Consider the following 17,117-nt stretch of genomic DNA (forward strand, 5'->3'; position numbering starts at 1 on the left):
CTTTATTCTAAAATTGATTAAATCATTCCCCCCATGACTCTACACACAATAACCGATAATGACAAACTGATTATTTTTTTTATTTTTTATTGTTGCAAATGTATAAAAAAATCGAAACAGAAATACCTTTCAGACCCTTCGCTATGAGACTCGAAATTGAGCTCATGTGCCATTGATCATCCTTGAGATGTTTCTACAACTTGATTGGATTCCACCTGTGGTAAATTCAATTGATTGGACAGGATTTGGAAAGGCACACACCTTTCTATTTAAGGTCTCAAAGTTGACAGTGCATGTCAGATAAAAAACCAAGCCATGAGGTCGAAGGAATTGTCCGTAGAGCTCCAAGACAGGACTATGTCGAGGCACAGATTACATTTTTTATTTAACCTTTATTTAACTAGGCAAGTCAGTTAAGAACAAATTCTTATTTACAATGACAGCCTACCACGGCCAAACCCGGACGATGCTGGGCCAATAGTGTGCCGCCTATTGGACTCCCAATCACGTCCGGATTGTGATACAGATCTGGGGAAGGGTACCAAAACATTTCTGCAGCATTCAAGGTCCCCAATAACACAGTAGCTCCATCATTCTTAAATAGAAGAAGTTTGGAACCACCAATATTCTTCCTAGACCTGGCCGCCCGGCCAAACTGAGCAATCAGTGGAGAAGGGCACCAGAGTTCCTCTATGGAGATGGTAGAACCTTCCAGAAGGACAACCATCTCTGCATCACTCCACCAATCAGGCCTTTATGGTAGAGTGGTCAGACAGAAGCTACTTCGCAGTAAAAGGCATGACAGTCCACTTGGGGGTTTGCCAAAAGGCACCTAAAGGCTAAAAGGCTCCGGGACAAGTCTCTGAATGTCCTTGAGTGGCCCAGCCAAACCCCAACTTGAACCCGATTGAGCATCTCTGTAGAGACCTGAAAATAGCTGTGCAGTGACAGAGCTTGAGAGAATCTGCAGAGAAGAAGCATATACCATCCAGCAGTATACCACTGCTGGCTTGCTCTTGAAGCTAAGCAAGGTTGGTCCTGGTCAGGCCCCTGGATGGGAGACCAGATGCTGCTGGAAGAGGTGTTGGAGGGCTAAAAAATACCCCAATTCCCCAGGGCAGTGATTGGGGACAGTGCCCTGTGTAGGGTGCTGTCTTTCGGATGGGATGTTAAACGGGTGTCCTGACTCTCTGAGGTCATTAAAGATCCCATGGCACTTATTGTAAGAGTAGGGGTGTTAACCCTGGTGTCCTGGCTAAATTCCCAATCTGGCCCTCAAACCATCATGGTCACCTAATAATCCCCAGTTTACAATTGGCTCATTCATCCCCCTCCTCTCCCCTGTAACTATTCCCCAGGTCGTTGCTGTAAATGAGAACGTGTTCTCAGTCAATTTACCTGGTAAAAGAATGGAAGAAACTCCCCAAATACAGGTGTGCCAAGTTTGCAGCATCATACCCAAGACTCAAGGCTGTAATCACTGCCAAAGGTGCTTCAACAAAGTACTGATTAAAGGGTCTGAATACTTATGTAAATGTGATATTTCAGTTTTTTATTTGTGATTCATCATTATGGAGTATTGTGTGTAGATTGATGAGGGGGAAAAAACAATTTAATCCATTTTAAAATAAGGCTGTAAAGTAACAAAATGTGGAAAAAGTGAACGGGTCTGAATATTTTCCAAATCCACTGCACATATATATGGTAGACCCTATTTTGAATGATAGAATGTTAAAAAAATAAGGTATTTTATCATAATTATTTTATTTTTCTGTCATAAAAAAAAAAATCATACAGGATATTTCAAAAGCATTTACAGGTTATAACCATTGTGTGTGTGTGTGTGTTTCTGCGTGCATCCGTGGGCATGTAATAAGTGATGTAACATACGGGTTAGTACATAGTAACAGAGCAATGCCATGCAAAATTATTGAAATAACACAACAGGCCCTATTAAAAAAAAACACTGACCAGGTTTCTGTGATAAGAGAAACTATTTAAGTCCTGCGCTTCAAGACTGCATGTTGGGATTATTTGTGTCCTCGATAAAACAATGTTTACAATGTGATATTAACAGAAATTCCACTACGTATTAATTCAAGAGTGTAGATTTGTCTTAGCTTAGCAGCCCAGTGAAAGGTTTTGAAATGGCCCTAAGTTTAAAAAACGATCTTAAAATATTATATAGCAAATACCCGAAGTATTAACAATACTTTACAATATTAAACATCATATTTTTTTATATATATTTGCAGGAACTTAAAAAAAAGATATACAATATGGTAAAAACAGTCATGAAACACATACAGTAAATATGTTGTAGAGCTTTTTTGTTACTCAAAATATTACTGAAGATGTTTGTCTAGAACTCTTTTGAAATGTTCCTTAAAAGAAGAGGTTGTCACCGATTGGGCAGAGACCAGAGGTATGAAAACATACAAACATACAGTATACTTCTCAGCCTATATAACCCTGATCTAGTACAGGTCTAGTTATAATCCCTGAAGACTGATACAAATACTGTAAAGATGCCTTTTCATTGTGCGTTAACCTCTCTCTCTCATCCAGTGTAACAGTAAAACATGAAATGTACCACAGAATAAATTCATTGAAGAGAAATGTACACATCGACCCGACCGGTACCTAACCACCAACTAACTATTGAGTGTATTTGGAAGTACAGAACCTTACCTAAGAACAGCAAACACTATTAAATGCAGCACTTTTCAGCACATACTAAATGTAACTATAAGTAACTATCATTTCCATCACAAGCTTATAAGAATTGAGCAGTGTAACTGAATAACAAGCATTATCAATAGCCATAATATGAAATGAATTGACCGGTCCGGTCAGGAAGTTTTCCCACCAAGTCATCTAGCCACCTGCACATAAATACACAACATGGAACAGACGTGCATTATTAGATTGAACACATACGTTACAGCGCAATGTTGTAAAATATTTTCTTATGTATTACAATAAATTACATGAATAACACATAAATCAGCTCTAATTACAAATAGATGGGTGTCAAATACTGCCGATGGCTTGGCCTCACATGAACCAATCAGTTAGGATCTTTAACTTTCTCTTTTAGGTGATAAAACAAAAGTGTTCCCTGTTGAGATTTTAAAACCGATGTTCCTTATGTTCAAAACTGTCTATTTATCGAACATGCCAACTTTGTAGAATAAACAGGGAATAATTTTTTTACATAAAAGTAACCAATTCTATGGAGGCAAACTAAAGCAGCATGTAATTCCTAGTTATTTTATTCTATCTTCCTAATTACCTCAGTAAATCATTTCTGTAATAAACTTGGGACAGTTGGAGAAGAGGTGAAAGAAGGGTTGATATCCATCGACTTACTTCAATTAGGCAGCATCGGTATCTTAACTTCCTCCTCACTGGCTCCATCTGAAGACCTTTCCTTCTGGCTGCCTTTACCTGAAATAGTGTCAGAGGGAAACGGTCTTTCTAAAGTCTCAAAATCATTTGTAAACAAATAGAATCTACGTTTTTGATTGATATTATGTATGCACACGACTGTATGTTGCTTTGGATAAAAGCGCCTGTCTGCTAAATGTATTTATATTAGTTATTTATTATTATGGGTCAAGGGAATATTAGATTACCAGAGTCTGATGAGTTGATGCTTCCACCGTCTTTGCCTAATAAAAAGGCAAAAACACAGTCAATAATTTCACTCTAAACATGACATAAGCATAAAAAAGAAAAAGAAAAGCTAACAAAGACAACCATAAACAAGATATGCCATTCTTCCATATTGTTGTTCATAGTGCCGCATACAATATACTGTATGTGTGCCTTACATAGCATGTGATGTGTCTTTGTACTGTCTTATTTATTTATCTTCTCTGGCATACTGAAACTAACAGATCTGTTGCCCTGCATGTTCAATTTCACAATGCATCAGACACACAGCTCATAAAAGAGACTACAATCACACTAAAAGGGTTTGTGTCTGAGAGTAAAGAAATAAATCTTTAGACCTTTGTGTTTGGTCCATGGTCTGATGTCTTTCTATCCGATTCTCCCTGAGAATCTTGTCGCTTGAACATTTGTCGCACCGTTCTAATTTGTGTGCCGGCCGCGTGGGGAAAAATGTGAAGGTATCACGAGCTGGGACAAAAGCAACTTTCACATAACTGTGGATATATGTTGCCCTTACCGAGTTGTACAAAGTGATAGAATCTTATTCAAAATTATTCACATCTGTAATGGCTGCCAAGTATTAAATCAGGGGTGTGAAGACATAAGCAATCAAGACATCTTTGTTTTAAATGTTTAATTAATTAAGACCAATCTAGAAGAAAAAGAAACGCACAGCTATTAAGACGAGGTGCTGGCTAGCGGAGTAGAAAACTTGAAAATAAAAGAGAGCCGCACATTCTAGGAGCTCAGATGCAAAAATATAATTACCAACGTTTCGACAGCCAAGCTGTCTTCATCAGGGCAATTAATTAAGACCTCCAAAAATTTGAATTGAAAATGTGGAGTACCGCTAGTTTGTGTAGGAAACAAATCCAGTTTAATCCCTTTTTAGATTCAATTTAAGGCAGAATTTGAAAACAGTGCAAGGGGTATGTAAAGTTTCACTAGACACTGTATATTGTATGTACTGTCAATGGGCAGGCACCAGTAGCCTAGTTGGATGCAGGATGTTATGGCTGCTGGCACCAAATCCGTTAAGTGCTCAGATGCATTATAATACACTCAACAACAATTAACACCAGAACATTTTTTTACTTTGAAGAATGAGACTGGGAAGACATTTTTTGCTTGCCAAAAGGCACCTAAAGGACTCTCAGACCATGAGAAACAAGATTATCTGGTCTGATGAAACCAAGATTGAATTCTTTGGCCTGAATGCCACCCGTCATGTCTGGAGCAAACCTGGCACCATCCCAACGGTGAAGCATGGTGGTGGCAGCCTCATGCTGTTGGGATGTTTTTCAGCGGCAGGGACTGGGAGACTAGTCAGAATCGAGGGAAAGATTAACGGAGCAAAATACAGAGAGATTGTTGATGAAAACCTGCTCCATGGCGCTCAGGACCTCAAGCCAAGACAGCGCAGGAGTGGCTTCGGGACAAAACTCTGAATGTCCTTGAGTGGCCCAGCCAGAGCCCGGACTTGAACCCGATCTAACATCTCTGGAGAGACTTGAAAATAGCTGTGCAGCAACGCTCCCCATCCAACCTGACAGAGCTTGAGAAGATCTGCAGAGAAGAATGGGAGAAACTCCCCAAATACAGGTAAAGGGTCTGAATAATGACGTAAATGTGATATTTCTGGGGGTGGGGGAGGGTGTTTATACATTTGCAAAAAGTTCCTGGATAATAGTCAAGGATATGTCAAGGATATGTTTTACATTATTCTAAAGGCAGCAACATGTAGCATGTTCTACTTTCCCTTACAATACATTTGATTAGTAATAGAGTTATAGTAAATAAAACAGTCCCATAAGAGCCTATTTAAAACTAAAATGTAAACGAGAATGGGATCAATTTAGGCCAAATTTGAATTCGATTGTGAAGTGACTTGTACAATTATCGCCAAATCATCCATTTGTCATTCATTCAGTGAGAAGAGAGCATTAGCACCTGGCTGGCTACAGCACATTGTCTTGGCAGATTAAGCCAGGAATAGTTGTGAAAAAAACAGGTAAAAGGAAATACTTTGCTCATTTGTCAGAATTTAGAAATTACAAACAGAAGTGTGAAGTACAAACATTTAGGTAGTCAGGAAGGAGCAGGCCTTTTTGGGGGGCAGAATTGTTTTAAATTACAAAATCAAACGTCAGTGGCCGTTGGCCTATGGCAGTTCTAGTGTTAACTCCTAGTTCTTGATTATGACTTATAGTCCTTCCATTTTAGGTACACACTCATATAAAAAAACCCTCTAGAATCTAAAAGGGTTCTTTGCCTGTCCCCATAAGAGAAGCCTTTGAAGAACCATTTTTGGTTCCATGTAGAACAATTTCCACAGAGGGTTCTACATGGAACTGATGGGTTCTGACCTATAAACTTCAAACATCCTTAATCATGTCACAGATGGAGAGAGAGGAAGGCAGGATGTGTAAATACTGTCAGAACATGTTATTGTTAGACAACAGGGATTCGATGGGAAGGAGGGGGGCCACAGACTGGTACAAGTCAACAGGACAGCTATGAGTGAGGAGAATTGAGGAATGCGGGCTGAGGCAGGTCCGATGAAGTGAGATAGAACAGCCATCACTGCTGTTCTGCCTAGCAACAAAGATGCATTGGCTGACCATATGTGTGAGGAGATTCTGCGTAGGAAGGGTTAAATACCAGTGCTTGTGTGAATATGTTTTTTGTTTTATGCATCTGCGACCCAGTGGGTGAATGCACTTGGTTGGAGCTTCACTAATCGTCCGTGAGTTTTACTCGGTTAATTTAGAACCTAACAAACTCAAAAGGGTTCTACCTGGAACCAAAAAGGGTTCTCCTATGGGGACTGTTGAATAACCTATTTTTCTAAGAGTGTACCACACGATTTGTGATAAAGGTGATAAAAGCAAACATGACAGGTCTTATTGTATTGTTCCTTAACCCGCCTTTGGAAAACACCAATCAATCAATCAGATGCCAAACTCTCAACCATGGCCAAGACCAAAGAGCTATCCAAGGATGTAAGGGACAGGATTGTAGACCTACACAAGGTTTGAATGGGCTACAAGACCATCGCCAAGCAGCTTGGTGAGAAGGTGACAACAGTTGGTGCGATTATTCGCAAATGGAAGAAACACAAAAGAACTGTCAATATCCCTCGGCCTGGGGCTCCATGCAAGATCTCACCTCGTGGAGTTGCAATGATCATGAGAACGGTGAGGAATCAGCGCAGAACTACACAGGAGGATCTTGTCAATGATCTCAAGGCAGCTGGGACCATAGTCACCAAGAAAACAATTGGTAACACACTACGCCGTGAAGGTCTGAAATCCTGCAGCGCCCGCATGTCCCCCTGTTCAAGAAAGCACATATACATGCCCGTCTGAAGTTTGGGTGAAAGTGTTGTCAGATGAGACCAAAATGGAGCTCTTTGGCATCAACTCAACTCACAGTGTTTGGAGGAGGAGGAATGCTGCCTATGACCCCAAGAACACCATCCCCACCGTCAAACATGGAGGAGGAAACATTATGCTTTGGGGGTGTTTTTCTGCTAAGGGGACAGGACAACTTCACCGCATCAAAGGGACAATGGACGGGGCCATGTACCGCCAAATCTTGGGTGAGAAACCTCCTTCCCTCAGCCAGGGCATTGAAAATGGGTCATGGATGGGTATTCCAGCATGACAATGACCCAAAATGCACGGCCAAGGAAACAAAGGAGTGTCTCAAGAAGAAGCACATTAAGGTCCTGGAGTGGCCTAGCCAGTCTCCAGACCTTAATCCCATAGAAAATTTGTGGAGGGAGGTGAAGGTTCGAGTTGCCAAACGTCAGCCTCGAAACCTTAATGACTTGGAGAAGACATGCAAAGAGGAGTGGGACAAAATCCATCCTGAGATGTGTGTAAACCTGGTGGCCAACTACAAGAAACGTCTGACCTCTGTGATTGCCAACAAGGGTTTTGCCACCAAGTACTGTGCAGCCGTCTTCATCAACCTGGCCAAGGCTTTCGACTCTGTCAGTCACCGTATTCCTATTGGCAGACTCAATAGCCTTGGTTTTTCTGACGACTGCCTCACCTGGTTCACCAACTACTTTGCAGACAGAGTTCAGTGTGTCAAATCGGAGGGCATGTTGTCCGGACCTCTGGCAGTCTCTATGGGGGTACCACAGGGTTCAATTCTCGGGCCGACTCTTTTCTCTGTATACATCCATGATATTGCTCTTGCTGCGGGCGATTCCCTGATCCACCTCTACGCAGACGACACCATTCTGTATACTTCTGGCCCTTCCTTGGACACTGTGCTAACTAACCTCCAAACGAGCTTCAATGCCATACAACACTCCTTCCGTGGCCTCCAACTGCTCTTAAACGCCAGTAAAACCAAATGCATGCTTTTCAACCGTTCGCTGCCTGCACCTGCCCGCCCGACTAGCATCACCACCCTGGACGGTTCCGACCTAGAATATGTGGACAACTATAAATACCTAGGTGTGTGGCTAGACTGTAAACTCTCCTTCCAGACTCATATTAAACATCTCCAATCCAAAATCAAATCTACAATCGGCTTTTTATTTCGCAACAAAGCCTCCTTCACTCACGCCGCCAAACTTACCCTAGTAAAACTGACTATCCTACCGATCCTCGACTTCGGCGATGTCATCTACAAAATAGCTTCCAACACTCTACTCAGCAAACTGGATGCAGTCTATCGCAGTGCCATCCATTTTGTTACCAAATCACCTTATACCACCCACCACTGCGACCTGAATGCTCTAGGCTGGCCCTCGCTACATATTCGTCGCCAGACCCACTGGCTCCAGGTCATCTATATGTCTATGCTAGGTAAAGCTCCGCCTTATCTCAGTTCACTGGTCACGATAACAACACCCACCCGTTAGCACACGTTCCAGCAGGTATATCTCACTGATCATCCCCAAAGCCAACACCTCATTTGGCCGCCTTTCCTTCCAGTTCTCTGCTGCCAGTAACTTGAACGAATTGCAAAAATCGCTGAAGTTGGAGACTTTTATTTCCCTCACCAACTTTAAACATCAACTATCTGAGCAGCTAACCGATCACTGCAGCTGTACATAGTCCATCTGTAAATAGCCCACCCAATCTACCTACCTCATCCCCATACTGTTTTTATTTTATTTACTTTTCTGCTCTTTTGCACACCAGTATCTCTACTTGCACATCACCATCTGCTCATTTATCACTCCAGTGTTAATCTGCTAAATTGTAATTATTCGCTCCTATGGCCTACTGCCTTCCTCCTCATGCCTTTTGCACACACTGTATATAGACTTTCTTTTCTCTACTGTGTCATTGACTTGTTTGTGTCATTGGCTTGTTTATTGTTTACTCCATGTGTAACTGGGTTGTTGTCTGTGTCACACTGCTTTGCTTTATCCTGGCCAGGTCGCAGTTGCAAATGAGAACTTGTTCTTAACTAGCCTACCTGGTTAAATAAAGGTAAAATAAAAATAAAATACAAATGTTTTGCAGAGGGGTCAAATACTTATTTCCCTCATTAAAATGCAAATACATTTAATAACATTTTTGACATGCGTTTTTCTGGATTTTTTTGTTGTTATTCTGTCTCTCACTGTTCAAATAAACCTACCATTAAAATTATAGACTGATCATTTCTTTGTCAGTGGGCAAACGTACAAAATCAGCAGGGGATCAAATAGTTTTTTTCCTCACTGTATATACTGATCGGTATTGTCCAGAAAAGCATGTAGACAATATGGGGCTATTAATCAGTATGGGAACATGATTGATGTGTAAAAACATGGATTGGATGGGCTGTCATTAATTGAATCCTCTCAAGACGTTATTAAATCAATGCAAATGACAATCATGAGATGGACCATTATTAAACACATCCCAACCAGATCATTGGTATTGCTGTGCTACTGCTATACATGTCAGACTGCTAGGGGTAAAACACATGATATTGTATCAACAGTACCATTTAGAGGGGCCTGGATCCCAGTAGGTGGTAGAGCTCCTGTATAACCAGCACCTAAAACAATGGAGCAAGGTGTTAAAACCAATTATGAGAGTGGACAAAAACAGTGGAAACACACGGGTAGGAAAAATAATTATTCAATACTTCAGTTTGTTTGACCTCCTGACACCATTCTGTATACTTCTGGCCCTTCCTTGGACACTGTGCTAACTAACCTCCAAACGAGCTTCAATGCCATACAACACTCCTTCCGTGGCCTCCAACTGCTCTTAAACGGCAGTAAAACCAAATGCATGCTTTTCAACCGTTCGCTGCCTGTACCTGCCCGCCCGACTAGCATCACCACCCTGGACGGTTCCGACCTAGAATATGTGGACAACTATAAATACCTAGGTGTGTGGCTAGACTGTAAACTCTCCTTCCAGACTCATATTAAACATCTCCAATCCAAAATCAAATCTACAATCGGCTTTTTATTTCGCAACAAAGCCTCCTTCACTCACGCCGCCAAACTTACCCTAGTAAAACTGACTATCCTACCGATCCTCGACTTCGGCGATGTCATCTACAAAATAGCTTCCAACACTCTACTCAGCAAACTGGATGCAGTCTATCACAGTGCCATCCATTTTGTTACCAAATCACCTTATACCACCCACCACTGCGACCTGAATGCTCTAGGCTGGCCCTCGCTACATATTCGTCGCCAGACCCACTGGCTCCAGGTCATCTATATGTCTATGCTAGGTAAAGCTCCGCCTTATCTCAGTTCACTGGTCACGATAACAACACCCACCCGTTAGCACACGTTCCAGCAGGTATATCTCACTGATCATCCCCAAAGCCAACACCTCATTTGGCCGCCTTTCATTCCAGTTCTCTGCTGCCAGTAACTGGAACGAATTGCAAAAATCGCTGAAGTTGGAGACTTTTATTTCCCTCACCAACTTTAAACATCAACTATCTGAGCAGCTAACCGATCACTGCATCTGTACATAGTCCATCTGTAAATAGCCCACCCAATCTACCTACCTCATCCCCATACTGTTTTTATTTTATTTACTTTTCTGCTCTTTTGCACACCAGTATCTCTACTTGCACATCACCATCTGCTCATTTATCACTCCAGTGTTAATCTGCTAAATTGTAATTATTCGCTCCTATGGCCTACTGCCTTCCTCCTCATGCCTTTTGCACACACTGTATATAGACTTTATTTTCTCTACTGTGTCATTGACTTGTTTGTGTCATTGGCTTATTTATTGTTTACTCCATGTGTAACTGTGTTGTTGTCTGTGTCACACTGCTTTGCTTTATCCTGGCCAGGTCGCAGTTGCAAATGAGAACTTGTTCTTAACTAGCCTACCTGGTTAAATAAAGGTAAAATAAAAATAAAATACAAATTTTTGCAGAGGGGTCAAATACTTATTTCCCTCATTAAAATGCAAATACATTTAATAACATTTTTGACATGCGTTTTTCTGGATTTTGTTGTTATTCTGTCTCTCACTGTTCAAATAAACCTACCATTAAAATTATAGACGGATCATTTCTTTGTCAGTGGGCAAACGTACAAAATCAGCAGGGGATCAAATAGTTTTTTTCCTCACTGTATATACTGATCGGTATTGTCCAGAAAAGCATGTAGACAATATGGGGCTATTAATCAGTATGGGAACATGATTGATGTGTAAAAACATGGATTGGATGGGCTGTCATTAATTGAATCCTCTCAAGACGTTATTAAATCAATGCAAATGACAATCATGAGATGTACCATTATTAAACACATCCCAACCAGATCATTGGTATTGCTGTGCTACTGCTATACATGTCAGACTGCTAGGGGTAAAACACATGATATTGTATCAACAGTACCATTTAGAAGGGCCTGGATCCCAGTAGGTGGTAGAGCTCCTGTATTACCAGCACCTAAAACAATGGAGCAAGGTGTTAAAACCAATTATGAGAGTGGACAAAAACAGTGGAAACACACGGGTAGGAAAAATAATTATTCAATACTTCAGTTTGTTTGACCTCCTAACTTGAGATTTACTAAAGTCATGCACTAATGCCAAAAAGGGCACTGACAACCCTACTCTGTACAGAAATGACCATAATCGCTCCAGTTTCTCTCATACACAATATAAGAAACGTACATATTTTGCCCTTCTTCCAACGAAACAGCACGATAATTATGCCAATGGCAGCAGCGCCACCAATGATGATAGCAATGATAGCAACTGTGGATTGGCTACAATCACGGCATGTTCCATCTGTATGGAAGACAAGAGGACATATTAAGTATTCACTAAGTACAGAACACACCTTCAACATAGTAGTTTGAAATATTTCATTGTAATGGAATGGGGGGTAGTTGAGGTAGTGAAGAGGGAGCGTGACGCTCGAGGTAGGTAGAGGTTTGTCTGTCCGTAGAAACAATAACAAAGTGGTCACACCGCCTGTATTTTGGTAAAAAGCTGTGCGATGGGCTTGGAGAAATGTAACCACTCCCAAGTTCATAGACAGAGCTATGGATGCAAGGACCGACCATCCACGTTATACAAATGATAGTTTTAACCATGTTCTGAGGCCATACAGTGTTTGTTTACATTTACATTGTTTACAAAACACTGGAATAAAACAAGCCTGTATCTTGGGATTTGATGGAGAAGGACAGTAGAACGTAGCCCATGAGGCATTCATAAGTTATATTCTTCAAGATGCAATGGGTATATATCATTAATTTAAGTCCAAAAATGGATGTAGCAACTAAAGATTCCAGCTTTAAGAAATAAATCCTAGACATTGAGCTTGAAACAACTGTTGATTCACATTTAAATAATCTTAATTTGTGACCTTACAACAGACTCAAACATTTTACTAATTGATTTTTATCATAATTGCTAACCATGATAATAACTGGTTTGTTGAAAATATATAAAGTATATTAAATACTAGGACAACCTTACCCCATTTTTCCATAATTGACTCGTTCAACGTTATATGGTTGACAAAGCATTCATAAGTTTGCTTGTCTGCCTCTGGGATCTGCACACTCATCCTGATCTGGTAGGTGTCATCATTATTGGGTCGGGCTCCTGTAGACAGCACTCCATCGTTTTTGTTCAGTTGGATACCATTCTTCTTAAAATTAATTATCACATCTTTGGGATAGAAACCTGTCGCCATGCAGGTCAGGCGGACATTTCCTGCAGTTTTGGCCTTATTAGCAAAAACATAGATATTTGGAGGGGCTAGAGGGGGAATAAACAGAGAACATGAGTGCTTTATTTCTTATCTCATAGGTCCTTTTCTGTTAACCAATCGTTACACTACACTATAAGGAGATGAATAATCATAAGTACTCACAGTCAGCTTTACTGAATTCTTTGTCCCCATATTCCATGAATTTGGACAGCCAGTCCACACACTCCTTCTCCAGGTAGCCCTTGGTGTACTGGTTGAGGATCTGCACCCCGTCCCACTTCCTCTTAGTCGGCAGAGCTTGATCAACTGGGGCCACCCACTGCATATTGGCATCGTCAAAGGCCAGGAAGTCATCACCATCGTAGCTGTATTGGTCAGTGCCCTTCATGAATTTCAATGTGCCGCCTGGCTGTTTGTCAATCTCACAGCCATGCCTCCACTGAAGGATATGGACATCTGAAACAAAAAACTAATAATGAAAAAGAAGGTAGACAACTAAAAATATCAATGTTGAGCGTAGGACAAAATGCAGGTGTGGTTTCTCACCAGTGTTGTTGTGCCTCATGCGGTTCATCAGGATGTCGACGTTGACTTTGAACCACTGCTCCTTGCTCTTGCGTGACTGAGTGCCTTTTTCCCAGTAGTCTGCTGGCAGCTTCTCCCTCATCCAGTCCTGTTTGGGAATCTTCTTTTTATCCACACTGTCATAGTAATCGATTTGTCTGTTATTCATCAGGCCCATGGCAGTGAACTCATGGATACCAGGCAATTCAACTGGCTTTGAGAGGGCAGTGTAGATGTAATTCAACGAGTAGATCTCTGTCGGGGAAAAAATTCAGATTGAGATAATTTGTCTCAATTTGCCTTCTCTCCATGTTAATCAGCAGTGCTGTAAAACATTCAAATTGCAGTACGCATAAATAGCTTTGCATTTCCTGGTTGTTAAAACTCTAATAGTTAACCTAATTTCAGTTTGTGCAAAAATAAGCTAGTATAGTGTGTAGAGAATCATTGTACCATCTAAACGGCTGTTAAATATATTTTTCATAACCAAAAATATTGTATTTTCAGCTGCTTGCCTTGTGTACAAAAACAAAAATAAAAGACGCAAAAACAAAACTTAAGAACAGGAAGCATAGAAATAGAGTACATTGAACATATCTACTGCTTCTTAGAAGTCCTTTCAATTAGAATGATAGATCTATAACTGACATTTCTATGGGAATTTGGTCATGTAGCCCAGAAAGTTACATATTGCCACTAGGAAATCCCTGTCAAATACTTAGGTCTATCATCTCTGTAAGGGGCCAACTTGTCAAAAAAATAAATGTCTATGAAATATCATAGCAGAGAAGTCATACTATGGCCTTGCATCATGATGTCTAAATTGTAGTTTAGGTTACATTGATGTAGCCCTTATAACGTTAGGCCTATTAAAATTCAAATCAAATGTCATTTGTCACATAACAAGTGTAGACCATACCGTGAAATGCTTACTTACAAGTTAGGTCTACACCTGTTGTATTCGGCGCATGTGACAAATACAATTTGATTAGATTTTTAATAGTCCTATAAGGACTACATCAATGTAACCTAAACTACCATTTAGAAGTCATGATGCAAGGCCATAGTATGACTTCCCTCTGCTATTACATTCATTGGCTATTGAAGTAGTGAAGTGGAACACATTCTGCAATTTTTCAAAAACAAATGTATTAACCGAATTATTAATTAATTAACACTATTGATTAAGTTAAACTATTGTCGGAACTTCTTCATTAGGCATGAGTCGTCAAACTATTAAGAAAACAATGCATTTCCTGTTTCCTGTGTGAGCGTTTCATATTTTTGTTAAACAGCAGAAGTAATTTAGCTACAATTGTAACAGTATAAATTTAGACCGTCCCCTCGCCCATACCCGGGCGCGAACCAGGGACCCTCTGCACACATCAACAGTCACCCTCTACTACTTCAAGGTCTCAGAGCAAGTGACGTCACTGATTGAAACGCTATTTAGCGCCCACGCTAACTAAGCTAGCCGTTTCACATCCGTTACACAATGTAAAATGTCAAACATATCAGCTAACAACATGATCAGGCAGCATATGTGTTTTACAAAAGGTTGATCATGTGGGATTTCATAAACCTAAACAAAGTAGCTGTATCATCTTGCCTTATGGCTGGCATGTAAGTGCGCATTAGCGAGTAACGGTAATCAATAAAGTGGAATAACGCAGGTTGACTACATAGCCTATAAAACGCAATAAATCAAATATATTGTAGACCATGCGACAACAGACCGCTCAGATCAGTTGGAAAACCATTTTTATTATGCGTTTTATTTTTATCCAGCAGTCAACTTTTACTTTTGACATTCGAGTAGGTATACAACTTACCGCTTTGGCTCTGAACAATACATTCCGTCGAGAAATAAAAAACAAATAATATAAACGTATACATTTTGTGAACTACGTTTTTACAGTTTCCTTGAGAGGTACAGCATGTGTTCGAGGTACAGCAACTGAATACCCCCAACCTCCACAAAATCCGGTCTGTTACAACCGATTACCGCCGCGTTCAAGTACTAGTCGAAATGGGACATTTCTGCCTTGCTAACTGGTTGTAGTTATAAACGTGCCGTGTACAACGTTAGCAAATTGGACATTTCAGTTTCCTAGTTACCAACTAGCGTTTGAACGCGGCATAAATCGTTGCCTAAAGTGCTTTTATTCATCCAATGATTTTTGAGGACTGAAAAACGTAAGCTGTTATCAAGTGAAATAGACGAATATACGTTTCAGTGGCTGTGAAGCCTATTTGTTTCCCTTATTGGAATCAAATCAAACTGTGTCACATGCGCCGAATACAAGTGTATTCCATACCTTTAAACGCTTACTTACAAGCTCGTAACCCACAGTTCAGTTCAAGAAAGAGTTAAGAAAATATTTTCCAAATAAACTAAAGTAAAAAATAATAAAAAGTAACACAATAAAATAACAATAATGAGGTAATATACAGGGGGTACCAGTACCGACTCAATGTGCGCCGAGGGTACAGGTTAGTCGAGGTAATTTGTACATGTAGATACGAGTGAAGTGACTATGCATAGATATTAAACAGCGAGTAGCAGCAGTGTACAAAACCAACGGGGGTCAATGTAAATAGGTAGAAGCTGTTAAGGAGCCTTTTGGTCCAAGACTTGGTGCTCTGGTACCGCTTGCCATGTGGTAGCAGAGAAATCAGTCTATGACTTGAGTGACTGGAGTCTCTGACAATCTTTTGGACTTTCCTCTGACATGCCTAGTATATAGGTCCTGGATGGCAGGAAGCTTGGCCCCAGTGATGTACTGAGCCCTACGCACTACCCTCTGTAGTGCTTGCTATATGTTCTATTCCTATTCATTAAATTGTGCATACCTGGAGAAAATATAAACGCTATGACAATACTGTCTTCACTGTAGGCTTGCATTGATAACTTCAATCATAGACATCAAATACATCATATTCATTCACATACCATCAATAATTTTATGTAACAATTATGATAAACAAAATGTAAAATCCAGTCTAACGGTTTGGAAGTCTTTATTTCATGATACATATCTAATCATAATCTCACAATTGATTGCTCTGACATCTCATCCCTCTGCCTCACCCATTTCCTAGTTCCCCACGCTCACAATTCTAAATTCCTCCTCCTTTTTTACGTCCTTCCAAAATGGAACCCAAAGCCTCCCTTCTCTCTGCTGAAAGCCTGAAGCCCAACGGCAATGTAGGAGCCTTATTCCCGTTTCCTCCTCCCTCTTGGTAGTGCAGAGTGTCCATGGGGTGGCCGAGGAAGGGACCCAGAGGCCTCTTCTCCAGATCCACCCTCTGGCCCCTCCTCATGCCCTCCTGTCTCCAGCTGTTCTCAGCCACCAGCGCCCTGAGCAGGCCCGGGCGTGGATCCTCTGGCCTAAACTCCCGAAGTGGACCCCTGGGGCGGAGGCCCGCCGCAGCTACAGCCCTCGGGGACATCCATGAGTCCTGGAGCTGGAGTAAGGCCACCTCCCACTCAGGGTTATCCAACGTGGGCAGGATGGCAAGGGGGAAGTGGGATGGCCCGTGTGCCCCCGGGATGGGAACCAGAAGAGCCAGGGAGAAAAAAAGAGAGAGCATCGGCTGAGAGGCACAGAGAAGGAACGAGGATAATCTCATCTATAGGTTGTTGGAAATAAAAAGTAGTTATGAAATAAATCACAAAATGGAAAAATAGACTGTCAATGCAT

General features: G+C 41.0%; 1 protein-coding gene across 3 annotated transcripts; it reads right to left on the bottom strand.

Moving 5' to 3' along the window:
- Positions 1-73: 73 nt before the first annotated feature.
- On the bottom strand, positions 74-15,477 carry LOC139391631 (class I histocompatibility antigen, F10 alpha chain-like). 3 transcript variants are annotated; one of them, XM_071139014.1, is made up of 10 exons: positions 15,246-15,477; positions 13,396-13,668; positions 13,012-13,305; positions 12,612-12,896; positions 11,799-11,915; positions 11,518-11,571; positions 9,640-9,693; positions 3,639-3,674; positions 3,373-3,450; positions 74-2,885 (listed from the first exon to the last, which is right to left on the bottom strand). In XM_071139014.1, the coding sequence occupies exons 1-9, from the start codon at positions 15,307-15,309 to the stop codon at positions 3,374-3,376; spliced, it is 1,254 nt and encodes a 417-aa protein (XP_070995115.1). In that variant the 5' UTR covers positions 15,310-15,477; the 3' UTR covers positions 74-2,885; position 3,373. The 3 variants fall into 3 exon arrangements, with proteins under 3 accessions (XP_070995115.1, XP_070995116.1, XP_070995117.1); XM_071139015.1 differs by lacking the exon at positions 9,640-9,693 and having other exon boundaries at positions 376-2,885; positions 15,246-15,449; XM_071139016.1 differs by lacking the exons at positions 74-2,885; positions 3,373-3,450; positions 3,639-3,674; positions 11,518-11,571 and having other exon boundaries at positions 9,513-9,693; positions 15,246-15,432.
- Between the last annotated feature and the right edge of the window lie 1,640 nt (positions 15,478-17,117).

Source organism: Oncorhynchus clarkii, chromosome 32 (genome assembly GCF_045791955.1).
Source record: "Oncorhynchus clarkii lewisi isolate Uvic-CL-2024 chromosome 32, UVic_Ocla_1.0, whole genome shotgun sequence".
Lineage (NCBI taxonomy): Eukaryota > Metazoa > Chordata > Actinopteri > Salmoniformes > Salmonidae > Oncorhynchus > Oncorhynchus clarkii.

What these genes read in the sequence shown, in the direction of transcription:
- LOC139391631 (XM_071139014.1), bottom strand. Translation starts at nt 15,309, where the DNA reads ATGTATACGTTTATATTATTTGTTTTTTATTTCTCGACGGAATGTATT. An exon ending in TATTGTTCAGAGCCAAAGCG is followed by an intron (nt 13,669 to 15,245) that starts GTAAGTTGTATA and finishes TTTCCCCGACAG; the next exon opens with AGATCTACTCGTTGAATTAC. An exon ending in GTCAATTATGGAAAAATGGG is followed by an intron (nt 11,916 to 12,611) that starts GTAAGGTTGTCC and finishes TCTTCCATACAG; the next exon opens with ATGGAACATGCCGTGATTGT.